The sequence below is a fragment of the Bombus huntii genome, chromosome 12 (assembly GCF_024542735.1).
Source record: "Bombus huntii isolate Logan2020A chromosome 12, iyBomHunt1.1, whole genome shotgun sequence".
NCBI lineage: Eukaryota > Metazoa > Arthropoda > Insecta > Hymenoptera > Apidae > Bombus > Bombus huntii.
The window spans coordinates 1,941,329-1,959,489 of record NC_066249.1 but is presented as its reverse complement, the minus strand read 5'-3'; the positions used below and the strand labels follow the sequence as shown (position 1 = coordinate 1,959,489).

The window sequence follows — 18,161 nt, the reverse complement described above, 5'->3', positions numbered from 1 at the left end:
TCGACGGTCACAAAGCGCAGGAGAATTTGAATATCTTCGTCGAACAATGAGAGAAATGAATCTAAGAAGACGTTCTATAGAAATCGTCAACTTGAAACAATTCTGCATTGAACTCGGAAGAGCCAAGGACGCGTCATCGCTGTTCCTCAAAGCTGTGTACGAGTGACTGAAATATACGCCAAACAGGTGCAGCCTATTCAGTAAATCACGTTTCTTCAACAGCCACTCAGAAACTAAATGGAGCTGTTGCTTTCACATTTATTGGTACGATCGCCTGATCACCTGGACGAAATAATTTGAATTTACGCGTGACCAACCTCTAAATACAAACGAAAGATCTAAGTTTCCAAATCAAAACCGCGAGTGACAGGCAAATGAAACGCATGGAAAGCGGAAATTTTCCATCGAACAAGAAATATCCAAAGCAAAGGAGCATTTACGTGGACGACTAAATCCGTGCACGAAATTATAGCAACGACAGGTGCTCCGGTCAAATAGTAGCCTCCAAACATTATGTTAACGGTGAAGCCAATGAACTCATCGTATTTCATCCCCTGAGATTACACGGAAACGGTTGTTTAAGTGGTCACGATATTATCAAGCACGAACTGTTTGCTTTTCGTGGGGAAACGCACCCTCTATTACACGAACATTTATTACGCAGATCTTCGACCACCTTTATTGCTCTTTCACTTCGAGATCGTCGATTTCCGCGTTTTATTATTCAGATGTAAATTATCGAAGTTATGAATAGTAAGTTAGCAAGTTAGAAATATTTTTAACTCTTCAAATTCTTTTTATGTCAAAGATTGTCTTATTAGGTTCGTTAGATTCCTGAGAATTCTTGGATTTCATTTTATCTTCGATTTTCTTAATATTTCAAGCTTCCGAAAATTCGAAAAAGATTCGAAACTAGTTTCTAATATTTGTAGACACTTTGAATATTGTTTAGATAGATGTCATAGGTGAAATTTAAAAACCCAAGAATTCTTTGAACCATATATAAGAATCGACAACGATAAGGAGGAGTTAAAAATGGAAGAATACTGTCCTTCGTCTGAAATTGAAACTTCTCAAAAGTAATCGACGATTTTCAAAGATCTAAATTTTCATCTATGTTTCATTTGCAACAAAATAAGGAATATCAATCGGTATTAATACCTACGGTCTCTGTTTTGGTACGTTCGACTGTCATCTACGGATCGCGATGATTTAGGACAACGTTAACGAAGATAAAACGTTTATGAACGTCTCGAAAACCGATGATACGCCTGTAAGGTACTAATGATTGGCTGTCAGCCAGGATAGATTCGAAATCGTGCGACGTGCTTATAAATTATTGGTTAAAAGGGCGTGATCAGTTTGAAAAATACGTCACGTTATATCGTTGACTTAATCTCAAGGATGTTCTATTCAACGAGAACACGAGCATTCGCTTGTCGTGCCACTAATAGCTGTCAGGTTTAAGAAAACACACCATCGATTTGACGTTAAATATTGCATCAAAGTAAATTCCAATTGCATAATGCATAACGCCTGGCTCCACTTGACTGTCAGAAACGCTTGATTCCAACGAAGGCGAAATACCAGCCAGTTCTGAAAATAGGTTCGCGTAAAGGTGAGGTTCAAGCGGAAAGTTTGATTTGCCACTTTGGCATCGACCTCGTTCAATGGATCGCGAATTATTTACTATCTACTACATCTACCTGACGACGTAAATCGTTTCAGTTGTATCGTTTTGTGAATTTCCCTGCACTTTATAAAATAATAAACCAAACGTCTGTTTCGAAGAGATCGAGTCGATTCAGGGCTCGCTGAAAAGAGTTCTTCCTGTCCAATGTTAGCTACCAATTTTCTTAATATTAACTACCAGTTTTTGAAATATCGAGGAAAATACATTTTTCCTTCCTTAAAAGAAGATATGGGTGAAATATTTTTTTGGAAAACTGCTTTCTGTAAAAGTTTCGTGAAAATTAATGATTGGCAGTTGGAAAAAGTTCATTATCAGATTAAGATTAGATAAATTAAAAGGTAGATTTTTGCGACAAACAGAAACGTTTGGAAGACTTCCTTATTCCTGCGATAGAAATAGAGGAAGATGCGATTAATTAGAGGAAACTTTGCACAGATCAAAATATACTTCGTTATGTATTGTAAAGAATAGCTAGATGTTAGAAATGTGTGGGTGTTGGAAAGTTAAATTTAAGTTTAATGACTAAGGCGACAGGCCTCTCTGTATGCGTATTCGTCGTTCATTCAGCGGAACGCAAAATTTGTTGGCGGCCTGTTCTATCCATTAAGCCTTGAATTTATCAATACCATTTAAAGCGAACCGATTATACTACCGGCGATGAGAATATGTCTGGACTAAATTTACCTCAAATTCTTGCGAATTAATCGAACGCATATGACATTAAATTTATTCTTTATTAGAAGTAATTAGAATATTGCGATATCAAAAAGCAAAAATATATAAACCGCATGAACTTGACGTGCCTGGCACAAAATTGTACATCATAGAAAATATCTATTAGATGAAGAATGCCCAAAATTGATACAGAAACAAACTACATTTGGATATCCTTTATTTAGTCGTTTTTTACATCGGAGAACACAGCCGACTAATTTCTAAATTCACCAATAAATTCCGCTGTCGGTAATATATCTTAACTTCTAAATCTAAAGATTTATATTATACCTTAGTATATTAAGAAAGTATACAGGACTATATTCTAAGTAAAGAATTCGTTTCTACAGAGTATATGTTCGTACTGCAGACTCAAGGGAAGGATGGCTGCCCATGTCCATCTTGATGCAAACGGCCCTCAGCGAGGACTCAGCACTTGGACATCGACCGGAAGACTCTCAATATCGACGAGAGTAAGTAATTCTTTCCTCTCTAACAATATCCTTTGTATATCAATGATCGATTTCTCTAGAGCTGTAGTGAAAGAACTGGTGGAAACCGAGGAAGAATTTGGCAGAGATCTTCAACAGGTCGTTGAACGTTACTTGAAACCCCTCGATAATCCGGATGTTCCACGGATCGTACGCGACAACAAAGATATCATCTTCACAAATCTGAAGCAGATTGCCGACTTCCATAATACGTACGTATAATCGATAAACCAGGTTGGCCAAGGGGAGAAATTCACTGCGACACAATCGGATTGAACATTCGTTACAAAGGCCCCACACGAGACACCATCTTTCTCTACAAATTCCATTTGATATATCAAGCTCGTTTTACGTTGCTTTGTTGTTATTTGAGCCGACACAAGTGTTATTCGAGTGTCTACTCGCAAACTATGGCGACAACTCACGACAGACGTTCTTCATTAGAATCAAAGCGAAAAGAAACACATGCACACACAAGACACGTCACGCATGCTCGTCATTAAATCGACATCAAAGACATTATTCTCTCTTTAGCGAAACGATGTGTGAGCAACGTAAGTCTGATAACGATGTGCATACTTTGTGTGATCGTGTGTTTCGTGGCAGTTAATCTTATTGTATGTTTAATTCAGCAAGGTATTGCTTTTTCAAAAGTTTTGAGCACCCTCCTGTCATCGTTTTATGAACACGCTTCGATTGACTCTGCCAGTGTCAATTCATTCTTCCAAAAGTATATTTCGTTATAAGAATGTGTATTATCATTGAAACACGCGGTATATTCCTTGAATCAACTTCTCAGTAGAGTGCGTCGTTCATAGTCGGAAGATATAAGGAGAGTGATTTCACGCGTGATATTTGCGTCGAGTCCGACGTTTCAGTAGAGTATTTCGTCCATAGTCGGACATTATAAGGAAGAATGATTTCACTGAACGGCCGTCTCTAATCATAGCGTTTCTCGTTAAAGAAAATTCGATTCTTATCCCTACTAGCCCAACTAGAAAATAAAATATGTATTAATTCACTCGTGCCCCGTCCCAATATTAATTAATCATCATTTCACGACCTCCCACTGGACGTAACTTCTCGTGGATTAATCTCAGCATAGAAGAAACTATATTAGCGTAATTAAATCATGGAGGATTAATGGACGTAACTTAATGTTGTTGCACCCTATATGTCGCACTGAAAAAAGAAGCCAAGAAGGGCGCAGCCTTCAGCACGTAGGCATGGTGTGTTTTTAGCGTGAAAATTAATCGGTACCTTACTTAGATCGTTCGGCAGGGTGTTGATCGAGGGTGTTAAGTATTATGCGGATCAGCCACGTATGCTGGGGAAGACTTTTCTGCGATTGGTAAGCTTGAAAATCTTGCTGAAGTATATCTTAATGTGCTGTAAAGACTTTTATCGAATTTGATGTTTAAATTATTCGTGGCTCCAGGAAAGGGATTTCGACAAACATGTGGCTTACTGCAGAGACGAACCGGCGGCCCAGGAGTTCCTTCAGATGAACGACGCGGTACGAGATTACTTTGAGGTCAGTCACTTAATTAAAGATTCAGTAAAATATCTCTATAATCTGATGATAAAAGAAACTCAATTATTAAATACGATTCACTGACGCGATTATCGTTAACTCAAGAGCAGAAATTACGAATAACAGACGTGTAAGATGGACTTATTCTACTCATAGTAGAGAGCCGGATGGTAAAAAAGATTTCTGTTCGTCGACATCGTAGTTTGGCGTCGCGACGCCAACGTCGATAATAACGTTTGCTCCAAATATAATTTGGTTATGATAATTTTACTGACATGTTCTATAGATAGTTCTACGCATTTTGATAATTTAAGATTACCCTCCATAAGTAAGAACGTAAACTCCTACTATTTATAAAACATCGTTGCGCTGCTCTTGTCACCTTTCATACTTTACTTACTTTTTCCTCTTTCTTTTTTTTAAAGAAAAAGAATTATTTTTTTATAGACCATCTTTGACATAATAAAGGACAACGTAATCGAAATGAGGATCAGAGTTCAAGGATTTTCCATGACTGAGGCACGCGTTTGCATGAATCGGAGAAAATTTCGCAATTACATAACGAGCGGGGGTAAGCGGGCGTCTATCCAGCCCTCGAAATAGCTTGGTTTATTCTTAACGGACAGAACATCTTTCGCTCCTCTTACTTATGCACGATAGACTCGCGGCGAGACGCGTGCCACGAAAAGAAAAGGAAGAAAGTGGCCACGTTATCGGCTGACGACGTCACCGTTGCTGTCATTACACGATGACAGCAGCCAGCGTAATCTCTGCTCGACGAAAAAACGAATCGCACGCCTCGAGTGTCTCAGCTGTACATCGTCGGTCCGATGGATCTTCGAATTGTACTGTATTCTTGTTTCAAAATTTATTAGCATGCCTTTACATTCCTTCTTTTCTTTCTATTTAGATTTCATTTTAATTACATCTGTAGAAGTATGAAATTATGTAAACAAATATCCGCAGTCTAGATAAAAATGTTTATGAGAGCGAACTTTGACTCTTGATTCGAATTTTAGAACATCGAAAGCTTAATGATTAGCAACAGAAGAAAGTTCTCGTTTTGAAATTAATAAAAGAGCGATGATCCAACACGCAAACGTAGGTGGTACACCACGCATAATGTATTAGAGTATTTTATTATTTCAAGTATGCTGCTCGCTTTTTTCTCGTGATTCGCCCCGTTATTTCTAGAACTTGACTCAAGACCACCGCGAGATTTTCACACTATATAGCTGTCGTATATGAATATCATTTAATGACCCGAAATTAAAATTAGATTGTACGATATTACCTTGCCGAACGTGTCCGATTTCAAAGTGAAACATCTTAGGTGCATTAGGGTTTCTCGTAGCTTACTTCTACTTGTAACACTCGAACTTGTCCACAAGTTTCTCTTTCTGATTTGATTTACCTTTATTACCATCCTAGAAGATATGTTTGAGAAATAAGGAATTGTATGTTTATATGTTGATTCATTTTAGGACTAAAACACTCGATGACAAAAGTTTTTCCACTCCGTTCATTTATTTTCATTCTCTGAATTTACGCTTTGATTTTTTAATTTACTATACGAATATGTTCTTCGCAGTATCTAATCGTCACAATGGTAGAAGATTATAATCTTAAATTAGCAAATTCTTTTAATGAGAAGAAAAACAGAAGAGGTTTCTACACACTGAAACATACGTATGCAAGATTGTTTACAGAATTTATAAATAGTAAAACAACGCTCTAAGGACACCGTGGATTTTCCAATTCTGTTTCTTCAAAAACGAAAGGTCGTACAAAGAAATGCATTCCACTTTTCCAATTTAATCTTTCAAAAGGAATTACTGTATGCCAACATCGTTCACTAAACGTCTCTTCCACGCATCAAAAAATCAAGTTGAATCCTCAGAATTCCACGCACAAGTCAATTACGTCAAAAGCAAAGAAGATTCTCTGTCTTCTTCCTAGTTTCTGGAAGAAGATCAGAATAGTGCGTGTGAAGCAAAAGTTCTCGACGATCTATAGAACTGTTCACTTTGTTTTTGTGCGTGGTCAGTCCACGAGTTCGTCCGGTGCGGCGTCTAAGTATAGCCGTGGCTGTATTGGTCTCCCGACTAATGTTTTTCGGTAACCACCGACTGTGGATCCCCCTCGAGGAAGAGGATCGGTGGAAGAGCAGAGACCTGGTCCAGTCTGCGACCAGCCACGGTGTCCTCTTCGAACCAACGACTCGAAACACGAACAACGGTGTTTACCTCCCTTGACCTTCGTTAAGGTGCGTCAGCCCTTCCACAATTTTTCCCTCTACAATTTTTTTCAACGTGGACCTTGCAACTTCTTGGTTGGTGAACCACCTTCCTTCGAATACTTACGATTCTATAGGAATTTTATTCTTTGGTGAACAAGATTTTTTATCATTTTTATAGACAAAGTCTTTCCGATTCCTTGAAATATTTTGTGCCTTCAAGATGATTTTTGGAATTACATCGTCTTTTCTTGTAAATGCTTCGATACTGTGAAGATCGATATAGACATTTTCTTACGAAATTCGTTTAATTTAATCGATACAGTGTCAGTGATACATGTGACAGATGATTTACTTGGAATTTTCGATAGTAAGAGACACGTAAGTTATGGAGTTTCGAATAGAGTAGCAAAGGTGCGTGATAACCATCGATAAATTATTAATCAAAAATATTCTTCACCTTGAAGGATGATATATAACTCCTATATCGCTAGATTTGCCTAAGCTGATCGATAGGAAATATAATAGTTGCGTGGAAAATCCAGTCGCATCCAAAAATACGCGTCTCTTCATCCTGGTGTCGAATTACGGCGTCGAACAATTCGGTGTTCTACGATGAGAAACTACAATTGCCAATCTTCGATCGATCTCTTATCTTTTCCCTACTCCACGACGAACGATCTTGAACGAATAATATTTTCAAATTTGGAAAAAATAATATTTTCAACCCTTCACGCCTGTGTTTAAGAATCTTGAACGTTTTCAACTTTTTAACGTGTTTAAAATATACAAAAATCTTAGGACAATATTTTTGCGCAACATCTTATTTAAAACGACGTAGAATAAAGTTTGGAAAAATGTAATTATTTACAGGAGCTGAGCCAGACTCTCCGTGACGACAAAAGCCTATCGGAACACTTGAAACTTCCGATACAACGCATAAACGACTACCAGCTCCTGCTCAAGGTAACGTTGCTCTTTAACCCGCTTTTTCATCCATTCTTTACGAAATCTCGCGCTGAATGGCGGAAGATTGTTAACGCGGATCCAGATCGAAAATACATTTCAAGGGTGTTATGACAGAAATACAGCATGGCTAGCGTATCTTTTGAAAGCATTCCAGCAGTTTTGCACGAACTTGCACCCGCATCGCTGATTTTCGTACAAAGTTTTCGCTGAAATTCGATAGAATACTCGATGAACGCATGATATCGTTTCGAACATAGTTCGAACACTTAAACGTATTTAAACACGTTTATTAGACGCTCGGCGATAAATTCGACGCTTTTGATAAACTGTCGGGACAATGAAAAATAGCGAGAAACGTTCGTTATACGTTCGTATAGCGTCGTTTTCTATTTTCTCCGTTTTGTTGTAACAGCAGAGAAGAAAGTGAATCACCGAATTCCTACATCGTGTTTCTAGTTTCTCTTTTATTTCATACACGTGTTTCTTGGTTCTATTTTCACTGGAATAAGAAATTGAGAGAGATATAGAGAGGGAGGAAAACTTTCGTATTACGTCGATATCTATAAACGGAAAAATCGACCTACTGGTGACGCGAGACACGACGACCTGTAGAATCCGCACGTGACCTATATCCGCGTCGAAATTTCAATCTGTCAGATAAAATTAGCCCGGCGCTAAAATACTTCCCGATTCGCCTTGAAAACGCATTCCAAACGAATAATTATTATTTCAGACGCTCTTTCTTCAAAAATTTCAATGCCATCTCCGCAAAATAATAAGAAAACGAAAGAAAATAATTAAACTCGGTGGACAACTTTGATCGAGAGGATCGCGTGAAATGGCACGGAAGAATAGATTGCACGTGATCGATAGCGATCGTGTTATTGCTCGTACATATAATCTTGGTTTGTTACCTTAAACCTTTGGCTTAAGCCACAAATTGGTCTGGGCCGGTTGCCCGGAACATAAAGGTGACGAGAGGCGCTGAGGACGTAACGCGACTGAGTTAAACTATTTTTCAAATATCTTCAAACCTGTTCGAGATAGTTCAATGCAACTTAAGACTTCGTCCGTGGTATTTGTGAGAAGGTAATTCGAACAATTCTATCCGAAGTGATCGGAGAATTATTTTGCAAAGATAAAATGTACGAAGAAGACTCTATTTTCATGTTATGTAGTGGCTTACGAAAGTACTTGGACAGTTACCATGAAAACTTTTATGCGTATATCGTATGTGTTATGCGGAATATTTTGGAAGTTCTTATGCGAAATAATTTTAGATTAGCGCTGTAACGAGACTGTCATACTCGATCAACGCACATAATATATTCATAAAGGATTTCTACAATTGTTGGAACGTTTGGTAAGCTGCCGTATCCGATCACGTCTGCGCTCGAGATCTGTCGAATATTCGATCGACCTGAATGGCATCGTTTCACTTCCATGATACGGTACGCTTGGATATAGATCAAGGGAAGTCACAAAGTTCGTCGTGGTATAGTTGCAATGCCGCAACAGAGCGTTTCGTCGTGGTGTTGGAACGAGTGGGCGCAGTACGGATTTAGCGAGCTAAAAACGGGTCATCTTCACGACGTGTTATCTTTCCCGCCGCCTCTCTGTCATAGAAAAACCGCACGCGAGATCTATCGAACTGAACAAATGGAAAATTAGTCTTCAACCTCGCTCGTGAACTCAATATTATTAATTTCAGTTTGAAACTATGATGTATTTTCGATTCACTTAGCAAATATTTTGATTGGAAAAATTGCAAGTGATAAATAGCATCTGTTTTTTATTCGAAAATTTTCAACAGATTTCTGCATGATTTAAATGATGTTTGCAGGAGCTGGTGAAGTATTCGACCCGACTAGGCGAAAACTGCGACGACCTCCAAAAGGCCTTGGAGTTGATGCTAGGTATCCCTCATAGGGCGACAGACAATAAGTTCATAAGCAATATCGAAGGGTATAAAGGAAATATTCACAAACTTGGCAGATTACTCACACACGTCAGTATATTTCAAGTGGACTCTTATTGATCGTGATCATATTAGAGTATATACTTTGATAAATTGCTGTAACATGTGATGTGCGATTGACAGGAGTGGTACACGGTGATTGACAAGGACGGTAAGAGCAAGGAAAGGTATCTGTTCCTCTTTAAGGCTCGTATACTCGTCTGCAAAGTCAGACGAATATCGGAAGACAGATCGGTCTTCGTCCTCAAAGACATTATTCGAGTGAGTATTTACCCTTAGTAATCTTCCTTAATCAGAAATTTCAATGATTATGAAATTACAAGTTATTAAAGGAAAGTTATTAAATCATAACTTGTAAGTATAAATATATAATAGAATCATTTTTGATGGAAATTAAATAACATGTAAAAAAAATAGAGTAAAATCTCTAGAGTAAAGAAGTTATTGCAATCAATATGGTCTCTATAAAGAAATTATACCCCGGCTAGAGTAATTAACAATAAGAGTGATTATGATAAAGAATCATCCATTATTCTATTTATCTACTTATCATGTAATGCCAATCTCAGTTACCGGAAGTAGAGGTGAAGGACCATCCAGGTGACATACGGTCTTTCGAACTACACAATCCAGCGAGCTCAGCCTACCCCATTACGTTAGTAGCCCATAAGGATCTAGTGAAGGCCTACTGGCTGAAAGAAATTCGACAGTACGCGAGTGACGTAGTGGCACTCGCTGAACACGCTGCAGATGACTTACAACTAACAGAAGTGCCAGAAATCAAGGAGGAAATTAAAGCAAATCCAGGCAGTCCTCAGAAGGCAACAGCAAACCCAGGACCAAAACCTTCAGAGGCTAATCCAGGACCAAAACCTTCAGAGGCTAATCCAGGACCAAAGAAGGCAGAAGCAAACCCAGGACCAGAAAAAGCAAATCCGGGACCAAATCCCGGCGAAAAGAAGAAAGACAATCCAGGAAATCCGGAGAAAGCTAAAGTTGAGGAAGAAGGTGCAGACATGTCTCGAAGATATTCTTCCAGTCGATTCAGCAGCTCTTCGAAAGTTGTCGAAGGTAAAGAACGAGTAGTTTTATTAAATTCATCGAGAAGTTTCTTTAAAAAGAACGGAATAGTTGTAATGAATTGTTTTAATTTCTATCAATTCACACATAAGGTTTTAAGCATACAAGGAAAATCTAACTTCAGAAGATTCTAAGCAACTTAACAGTTGAAGTGATTCCTTTGGATTGATTATTAATAGTTGTTTGTATTTACCTGTGAAGAGTATTCTTCAGTATCCAGTAGCCAGAGTGCGGCATACATGGAATCGTCCATGAGCAGTGCAGTAAGGATGGAGGCGAGCTCTAGTGCTTATCAAACTGGTGGCAGTGCGGTAGAAACCAGGTCGGACACCAAAAAGATCGAGAGTGGTAGTGGAATAGGAAAACCTGCGTTTGTCAAGACTCTCGAGGGATCCAACGTTGAACGTAAGTGATCAGATGTGAAAGTAGATATAGTTGAGATATAGTTAAGAGATGTAGAGTAGTTCGTAACTAAAAAATAAATAACATATAAAGGCTTCAAGAATATGTATAATCGGTACTAGATTTTAAAAATTCACTGGAATACGGTCGATAAATTATCAATGGAGAATGAAAGTATGTGATTACAAGCAAAGGAAGTTTGCTCGAACGGGTGACATAAGATCCATTTTTACTGTTCTAGCGATACCAGAAAATAACGTGGAATTGATACACGCCGTAGGTAAAGTGACACAGAATTTGACTACTTTCTGATCATCCACTGTATTGCACATTTTTTTCTATCAATCTTCTGTCATACTGTATCAAGAATAGTTTCTACTTTGTTCTTCTTCTTGTATTTTTTCTTCTAGCCAGCTGAGTAAAATTGCTTCAACACATTCCACTAGGCGGTTGGTCAAGCTTCAAATTAATCCTAGATGTTGTCTATCATTCACGAAAATACATCACAGACTCACGTTACACTTCACACTTTCATATTTTCCTCTTTTTATATCTTAGAACACTGGCACACTTGACGATTTAACACGATCTGCTTTATTGTCTACATTTTTCAAATAGCTGTTCTTTCTGTGGTTGCTGTATTATCTTCTTTTTTATACGTATCTTATTTTATATAGAAATTTTTTTATATAGGAAAAGCACATTACACACGCAACACGCTTCCGATCATCAGCCAGACAAAATGAAGTATAAATACAAAAATTTGCGAAATACTAAACATTTGTGAGATATTCGATACATCCATTTTGTGAATTTTATAGTAGTCTCCCTCCTCCGTTCTTGCATATGAACGCAACAAGAATTACTTCAGTTCTAGACACTGTTATATCCGATGGGAACCCCTACAATTTGTTTGTATAAAGATCAAGTATTTTTGACTGTACCATATTGTATATACATTTTTCAATTAGATGTACGATAACAATTTACCTTGTGTTTCATTCATCAATACTTTTTAACAATTTTATGAATTATTGCTTTACATAGCTGGAGAAACGACTTCCTTCGAGTGCACTCTATTGCACACCGATGCAACAACAAGAGTGCAATGGCTAAAGGACAACAAACCATTGGATGATAGATTAGCAGATCGTCTAACAGCCTCTGCGACTGGAAAAACCTTCAAACTTCAACTTCAGAACGTTCTCGAGTCGGATTCTGGCATTTACATCGCTAGAGCTATGAACAGTGAAGGCCAGGCTACTTGCACCGCTCAACTTATTGTACAGAAACGTACGTTTATGACATTTACATGCTATGATAGATAAAGTACCATGTGAAAATTAAAAATTGTTTTTTTTATTAATTTTAGTGACCCCTGAAGAGAAAAAAGCAAGAGCAGAAGCTAATGCACCAATCTTCTTGGTGCGATTAAAGGACACGGAACTCTTGGAAAATACTTATCTGCGTTTCATGGTGAAAGTGAAAGGAGATCCTAATCCTGAGATGAAATTGTAAGCTCTATTTTGTCAGTTGTAAACAAAGAATGATATTCGAAGAATGTGTTTAGTATAAACTAAATTTTAATTTGTTTTTAATACAGCTTCAAAGACGATGTTTTAATCGATGTGAACCATCCACGTGTAAAGATCGTCACTGAACAGGCGGACAAAGGTTTCTACGAGTTAGTAATCGCGGACGTCCAAAAGCAAGACGCTGGCAAATATTCATGCACCGCGAAGAATCGATTTGGAGAAGCTTCCTGCGAGGCGACTGTAACTGTATCGGATGAAAAAATGTTATACCTTCCTGAAGACTTCCTCGAACCTGGCATGGAACCCCAGTTCACCTGGTTACGCGATGGAAAGCCCTTCGACCCAGAAGAACGCTTCAAGGTGCTGTTTAAAGACAACGAAGACACCTTGGCTTTAGTATTCCAGCATGTCAAACCTGAGGATGCTGGTCTTTACACTTGCGTCGCGCAAACCAGTACAGGTAATAATCCATTTTTTAATAATTTCATAGGTTTTTTAGACTCTAAACGTCCATGTTATATGACACAATCACGACATGATCTTCAAGTGACCAGCTATGCTCTAAAAGATATCTTCAGAAGGCTATAGATGTCATAATAATAATAATATATATGTAGATGACCTGATGTATTAATTTAAGAAACTCAAAACCCAGGTAACATTAGCTGCAGCGCAGAACTAACGGTGCAAGGCGCGGTAAACCAGCTGTTGAAAGATCCAGAAAAGCCAAAACTGTGTTCAGAAGCCAGGCATTCGGAAGTAAGTGCCGGCGGATCTGCCATGTTGGAACTACAAATCAGAGGATATCCAAAACCAGATATCAAATGGAGCAAAAATGGAGAAGAAATCGTTGCTGGTGGAAGATATAAGTACCTTTGGGAGGATGAAGAATCTATGTCCTTGGTGATCAAGAACGTCACTGCCAAGGATGCAGGCACCTACACCATCAAAGCAAAGAACGAATTAGGCGAAGATACCACTCAGATCGAACTGATCGTGAAGTCTGCGCCAAAAATCACGAAAAAACAAACTGACATGTCTGTGATCATCGGCGAAACGTTGACGATGCTCGTGCAAATCGAAGCCACGCCAGCACCAGAAGTTAAATGGTATAAAGATGGCCAAGAACTACGGGAAGACAGTCGTATAAGTATCATTAAAGAAGGCAACGAAACTTATAAGTTAACAATAAGAAACGCTCGTTTGGACGATTCTGGTTCCTACTCGATTGTTGCACGAAATGAAGTCAATCAGACGACAGAAATTTGGAAGCTGAAAGTATTAAGTCCACCGAAGATCACGAAAGGATTAGGCGAACCACAAATTTTAGATCAAAAAGGCAATCTTACTTTGTCCATAGATGTAGACTCACTGATGCCACCTAATATTAAATGGTACAGGGATGGAGAACTGCTTGTTGAAGACAGTCGCATAAAAATGATTCAGCAGGGCAAGACATTCATTCTAAAGATCACTGGTATAGTAAGCGAGGACGCAGGAGATTACAAGGCGGAAATCTCCTCCGATCATGGAACTGTCACTGATGAAACTGCGATCCAGGTGAATAGAACAGCGTCGCTTTTAAATGATATTAACTATTTTTTAAATAAGAGAAGATTACTATTTTTCATACTTAATTTACGACGCTTAGAATAATCACAATCATTTCTCGTTTTCCAGGTGAATGGTCTTCCACGATTCAAAACAAAAATGTACGACGTCACAGTCAACGAAGGTACGAAGAACATCGAGTTCAAAGTAGAAGTCGGTGGATGCCCAAAACCGAGCGTCCATTGGTATATCGGCGACATGGAGATCACAGAAAAGAAAAAAGACTATGTTCGCACGGAGGAAGGCAATTTCGTCAAGTTAATCATGTCCGAAGTTAAGGCTGAAATGAAAGGAACGTACACTTGCAAATTGAAGAACGAATTTGGTGAAGTCAAAAGCAGTTCTACGTTAATCGTGAACACCAGACCGAAATTGTTGAAGAAGCTCGTCGACCAAAGAATCAACGAAGGCGATACATTGAAACTGATCTTCGAAGTATCCGGTACGCCAGATCCCGAGGTGAAATGGTACAAAGATGGCAAGGAGGTTTCAACGGACGCGAGAATTAAAATTACGAGGGACAGCAAGCGACAGGAAAACTACGATCTGACGGTGACTTTAGTGAAAGGTTCAGACGCAGGCATCTACGAGGTTCGAGCAGAAAACGAGCTAGGCTACGTGACTAGCAAGAGCAAAGTTATGATACTGAGTAAGAATCCAAACAGCTTTTCTTATTCTATAAATAAAATAGGGTTCGATTGTTGCGCTGCTCCGTCGTTCCTGTTCTTTATTCAAGAAAAAGATTCAAAAAGACGATCGGCAAATCCGATCTTATTGACGTTAGAATTTTCCAGAATTAACAGAATTGATGGGGCAGCTCATCAAACACCTCGCGTACCCCTATACAATTTTCATTTTTGAGAAACTTGCCAGCGAATCGTCGTGCGTTCGATTTTCCCCACGTTCAGTAAGTACTTAAGGAAAGGTACGGTTTCATGTTCGGTTTGTTGTTCATACCGATGTGACGAGTATAGTCTCTAAAACACAGAGAGAATAATCTCGCGTCACGAATCCGACACTGACATGAACCTTTTGTTCGCGCCTTTATCCTCTTGTATCTGTCCCCTTATACATGTATCTCACGTTTACCGTGTTTTCTGTTGTTTTTTCTTCTGATAAAACCAAAAAAACCATTCTTATTACCATTCGATGTATTTGTATGTACACCTGTACTACTGTCACTATCATGCGCTGCCTATTCTATTTCATACGTTTGTAACGAATCTTCATAGAGTTCATCTATGTCCCTTATCACATTGTGTTCTGAAAAAGTCCCAAAATGTATGAATTCTATAGCGAAAACAGAAGAAAGCGTGGAGGAAAAAACGGAAATGAAGAAGGAGACCATCGAAAAGATCAGCGTCGAGGAAGAGGAAACGAAAGCACAGAAAGTCGAGGAGGAGGAGATTGAAACGAAGAAGGAAAGCGCGGAGGAATCCGGATCGGAAGGTAATCACAACGATCGTCGAAACGAAACGATAACAAACGATCGTCGATAACATTGTAACAAAGAGTGTAACAGGGAAAGAATATTTTATATAGTCAGTCTGCTATTGAAACGCTTGAAAGCTCTAAAAATCTGTCTTCTGCAATCGACGCGATGTCGCAAGATTTTGGTAAGACTTTTGAAACGTTCCAAGAGAACGTGTCGCGTTTTTTTGGTCGTTCTTTTTCCTTTTTCAATCTATTCAAGGGAGTAGAAAGATAAAAATAGTGCGTTTTGTGTTTGAGTATACATTTAAGACGCAAAGCAAGCGAGCTTCGTTATATCCTCTTTTTTCTGTTAACATCATATACGTATCATATATAGTTTTTTTTTCCTTTTTCTAATCCATCGAAATCCTTGCGATAGGAGCTTAATTTTGTATCGCTGACACGATCGAAAGGCAAGATATAAAAAGATACGAATAGCCTTGCCGATATGCTAATTGATGTTAAAACGATGGCTGATTAATCGTAGACGTAGAATCGTAGCCCAAAAAACATGTCTGATAAATTCAGGTCGAGTGAAACTGGAGAAACAAAGCGTCCAAGTAATACGGGGCCAGGGTGAAACGATCACGATCTCCGTGGCCTCCACGACGACCCACGAAGCTATACTCACAGGTAAATTTCGCACACGCTGAACAACTACTCGCTATTTACATTCATGTAACCATCGTCGTAAACGGGAATTTTGTGACTGACTTAATTCAGAAAACAATTAAAACAAAAATTACGATACTAAGTAACAATTATTTTGACAAACTTAATCTTCTGCAGCTTCTGAACGATTCATATAAACATATTGAGAAGCAAAGATTCTATTTCATTTCCTATGTACTATAAGAATATCCAAACAAATGATGTAGCTTGAATATTTACCATTCTCGTTTACCACAAAAATTTCTATAAGCGATTCAATTTCGAATAAAATCTTCCACGTCAGTCACAAAATTCGTACACACGAGAGCATAAAATAACGCCACACCGACCAGAGATTTCACGAGCCTCGATCAAAGTGAAACTGCTTTCGAGTGGCTATAGCTCCTCTACAGATCAGAGGAGACAGATCGTCGCGAAAGTCGTCGAGTAGCACGGATCGTCTCTGCTCTCTAGTAGGTAGTAGTCAAAAGAGCTGTTGTGACCAGTCCAAGCGTTCACAGGTCCCGACGAGAGCCACACGATCAGCAAGATGACCGCGACAAAGGTCGAGTGCCAGGAAACGAACACGGACGGTCCTGGCGTCGAAGAGATTGCCACCTATAGCTACAGCGTGCAAGAAGAATCCGTCCAGAAACCACAGAACGGCGTGTTAATCGAGGAATTCTCGGAGAACAGCGAGGATAACAGGTCGAGGCTTCAGGTAAACCGTGGTGTGTCGATCGTTTCTGTTTCGGATGACGAGTCGACTCTGAAGGCGATTTCAAGAGACGTCAGCACCGAGGACGTGATGCAGTGCGCTGAATTATCCGAAGACGTGAAGTTGACGAATGGATCCTACGAAGAGTTCAATGGTAACGGCCGTCTGCCTGATGAAAAGGTCCTAGACGACGCGAAACCTTACAGAGCTTCGTTAATCACGGAAACCATCATGGAGGAACGGTCTCTGGAAGAGTTACCATCCGAGAAATTGACACAGGAAAACGTAAAGCTACCCCGATCCGCTGTCCTTGAGAACGGTGGTTCTTTCAGGAAGATGTCCTCCGTGGAGCTAGAGCAACCACAGACTCCTACGATCGAGGAAAGCAAGTTGATGAAGCAAAAGATCGAACGAGTGAATTCAACCGCGGAGAAAGTTGTCGAGACGAACGTGGAAGAGCGTCGAGGATCTGTACAAAATGGACTTTCGAGACAGAGCTCGAAAATAGAGAGAATGGACTCGACGGAATCGAAGAAAATGTTGGAAAGATCGGTATCAAGGGAGAGCGCGTTGAAGGCTGCTCAAAGCGGTGATGAAGAGGTCGACGAAGAGCTCGAGGCTCTTCTAGATCGCGTTAAACGGCAGCGCAGCGTTTTGGACGATATCCTTGAAAAAGAATCCTCCAGAGACTCAGGTACGACCGGATTGCTCCATCGGCTGCTCGAACGCATCCGTTTTGGCAGATCGACAGAGTCTAAGATCGAATATTCGCAGCGTTCTTCTGGCATTCTTTTTACACGCTTCCAGCATTGTTCCTGTGTTTTCCTTGTTTGTCTCTGTGTAATCTCTTTCAAGCTTTGTGTTAATCATATCGAATCATCATATGTATGTTGCCTTTGCATGTGAACACCTGACGAAGCGCGTAACAAAGTTTAATCCTTCTCGAGAATCATTTGATATTATTTTTTATTGTTTCATTTTACCGTTTATATTCTTCGTTGCACTAAAATTATGATACAAAAGGAAGCATTAAATTTTGTCGGCGCTTCTATACTCAGTCCAGACACTTACCGCTT

At 39.2% G+C, this 18,161-nt stretch overlaps 1 protein-coding gene across 7 annotated transcripts in view; it reads left to right on the top strand.

The window, feature by feature from the left end:
* Positions 1 to 18,161, top strand: part of LOC126871995 (obscurin) — a 45,788-nt gene that overhangs the window by 18,719 nt on the left and 8,908 nt on the right. For 3 of the 7 annotated variants that reach the window (XM_050631430.1, XM_050631424.1, XM_050631427.1), the window contains 18 exons: positions 2,758 to 2,880; positions 2,940 to 3,110; positions 4,168 to 4,249; positions 4,337 to 4,432; positions 7,542 to 7,634; positions 9,481 to 9,645; positions 9,739 to 9,876; positions 10,185 to 10,686; positions 10,897 to 11,100; positions 11,339 to 11,377; positions 12,145 to 12,390; positions 12,470 to 12,611; positions 12,701 to 13,092; positions 13,288 to 14,192; positions 14,313 to 14,892; positions 15,540 to 15,692; positions 16,245 to 16,349; positions 16,889 to 17,779. In XM_050631430.1, coding sequence (XP_050487387.1) covers positions 2,758 to 2,880; positions 2,940 to 3,110; positions 4,168 to 4,249; positions 4,337 to 4,432; positions 7,542 to 7,634; positions 9,481 to 9,645; positions 9,739 to 9,876; positions 10,185 to 10,686; positions 10,897 to 11,100; positions 11,339 to 11,377; positions 12,145 to 12,390; positions 12,470 to 12,611; positions 12,701 to 13,092; positions 13,288 to 14,192; positions 14,313 to 14,892; positions 15,540 to 15,692; positions 16,245 to 16,349; positions 16,889 to 17,779 — 5,027 coding nt within the window. The remainder of the gene's footprint in view (positions 1 to 2,757; positions 2,881 to 2,939; positions 3,111 to 4,167; positions 4,250 to 4,336; positions 4,433 to 7,541; positions 7,635 to 9,480; positions 9,646 to 9,738; positions 9,877 to 10,184; positions 10,687 to 10,896; positions 11,101 to 11,338; positions 11,378 to 12,144; positions 12,391 to 12,469; positions 12,612 to 12,700; positions 13,093 to 13,287; positions 14,193 to 14,312; positions 14,893 to 15,539; positions 15,693 to 16,244; positions 16,350 to 16,888; positions 17,780 to 18,161) is intronic. The other 4 variants (XM_050631425.1, XM_050631426.1, XM_050631428.1 and 1 more) reach the window with 4 other exon arrangements.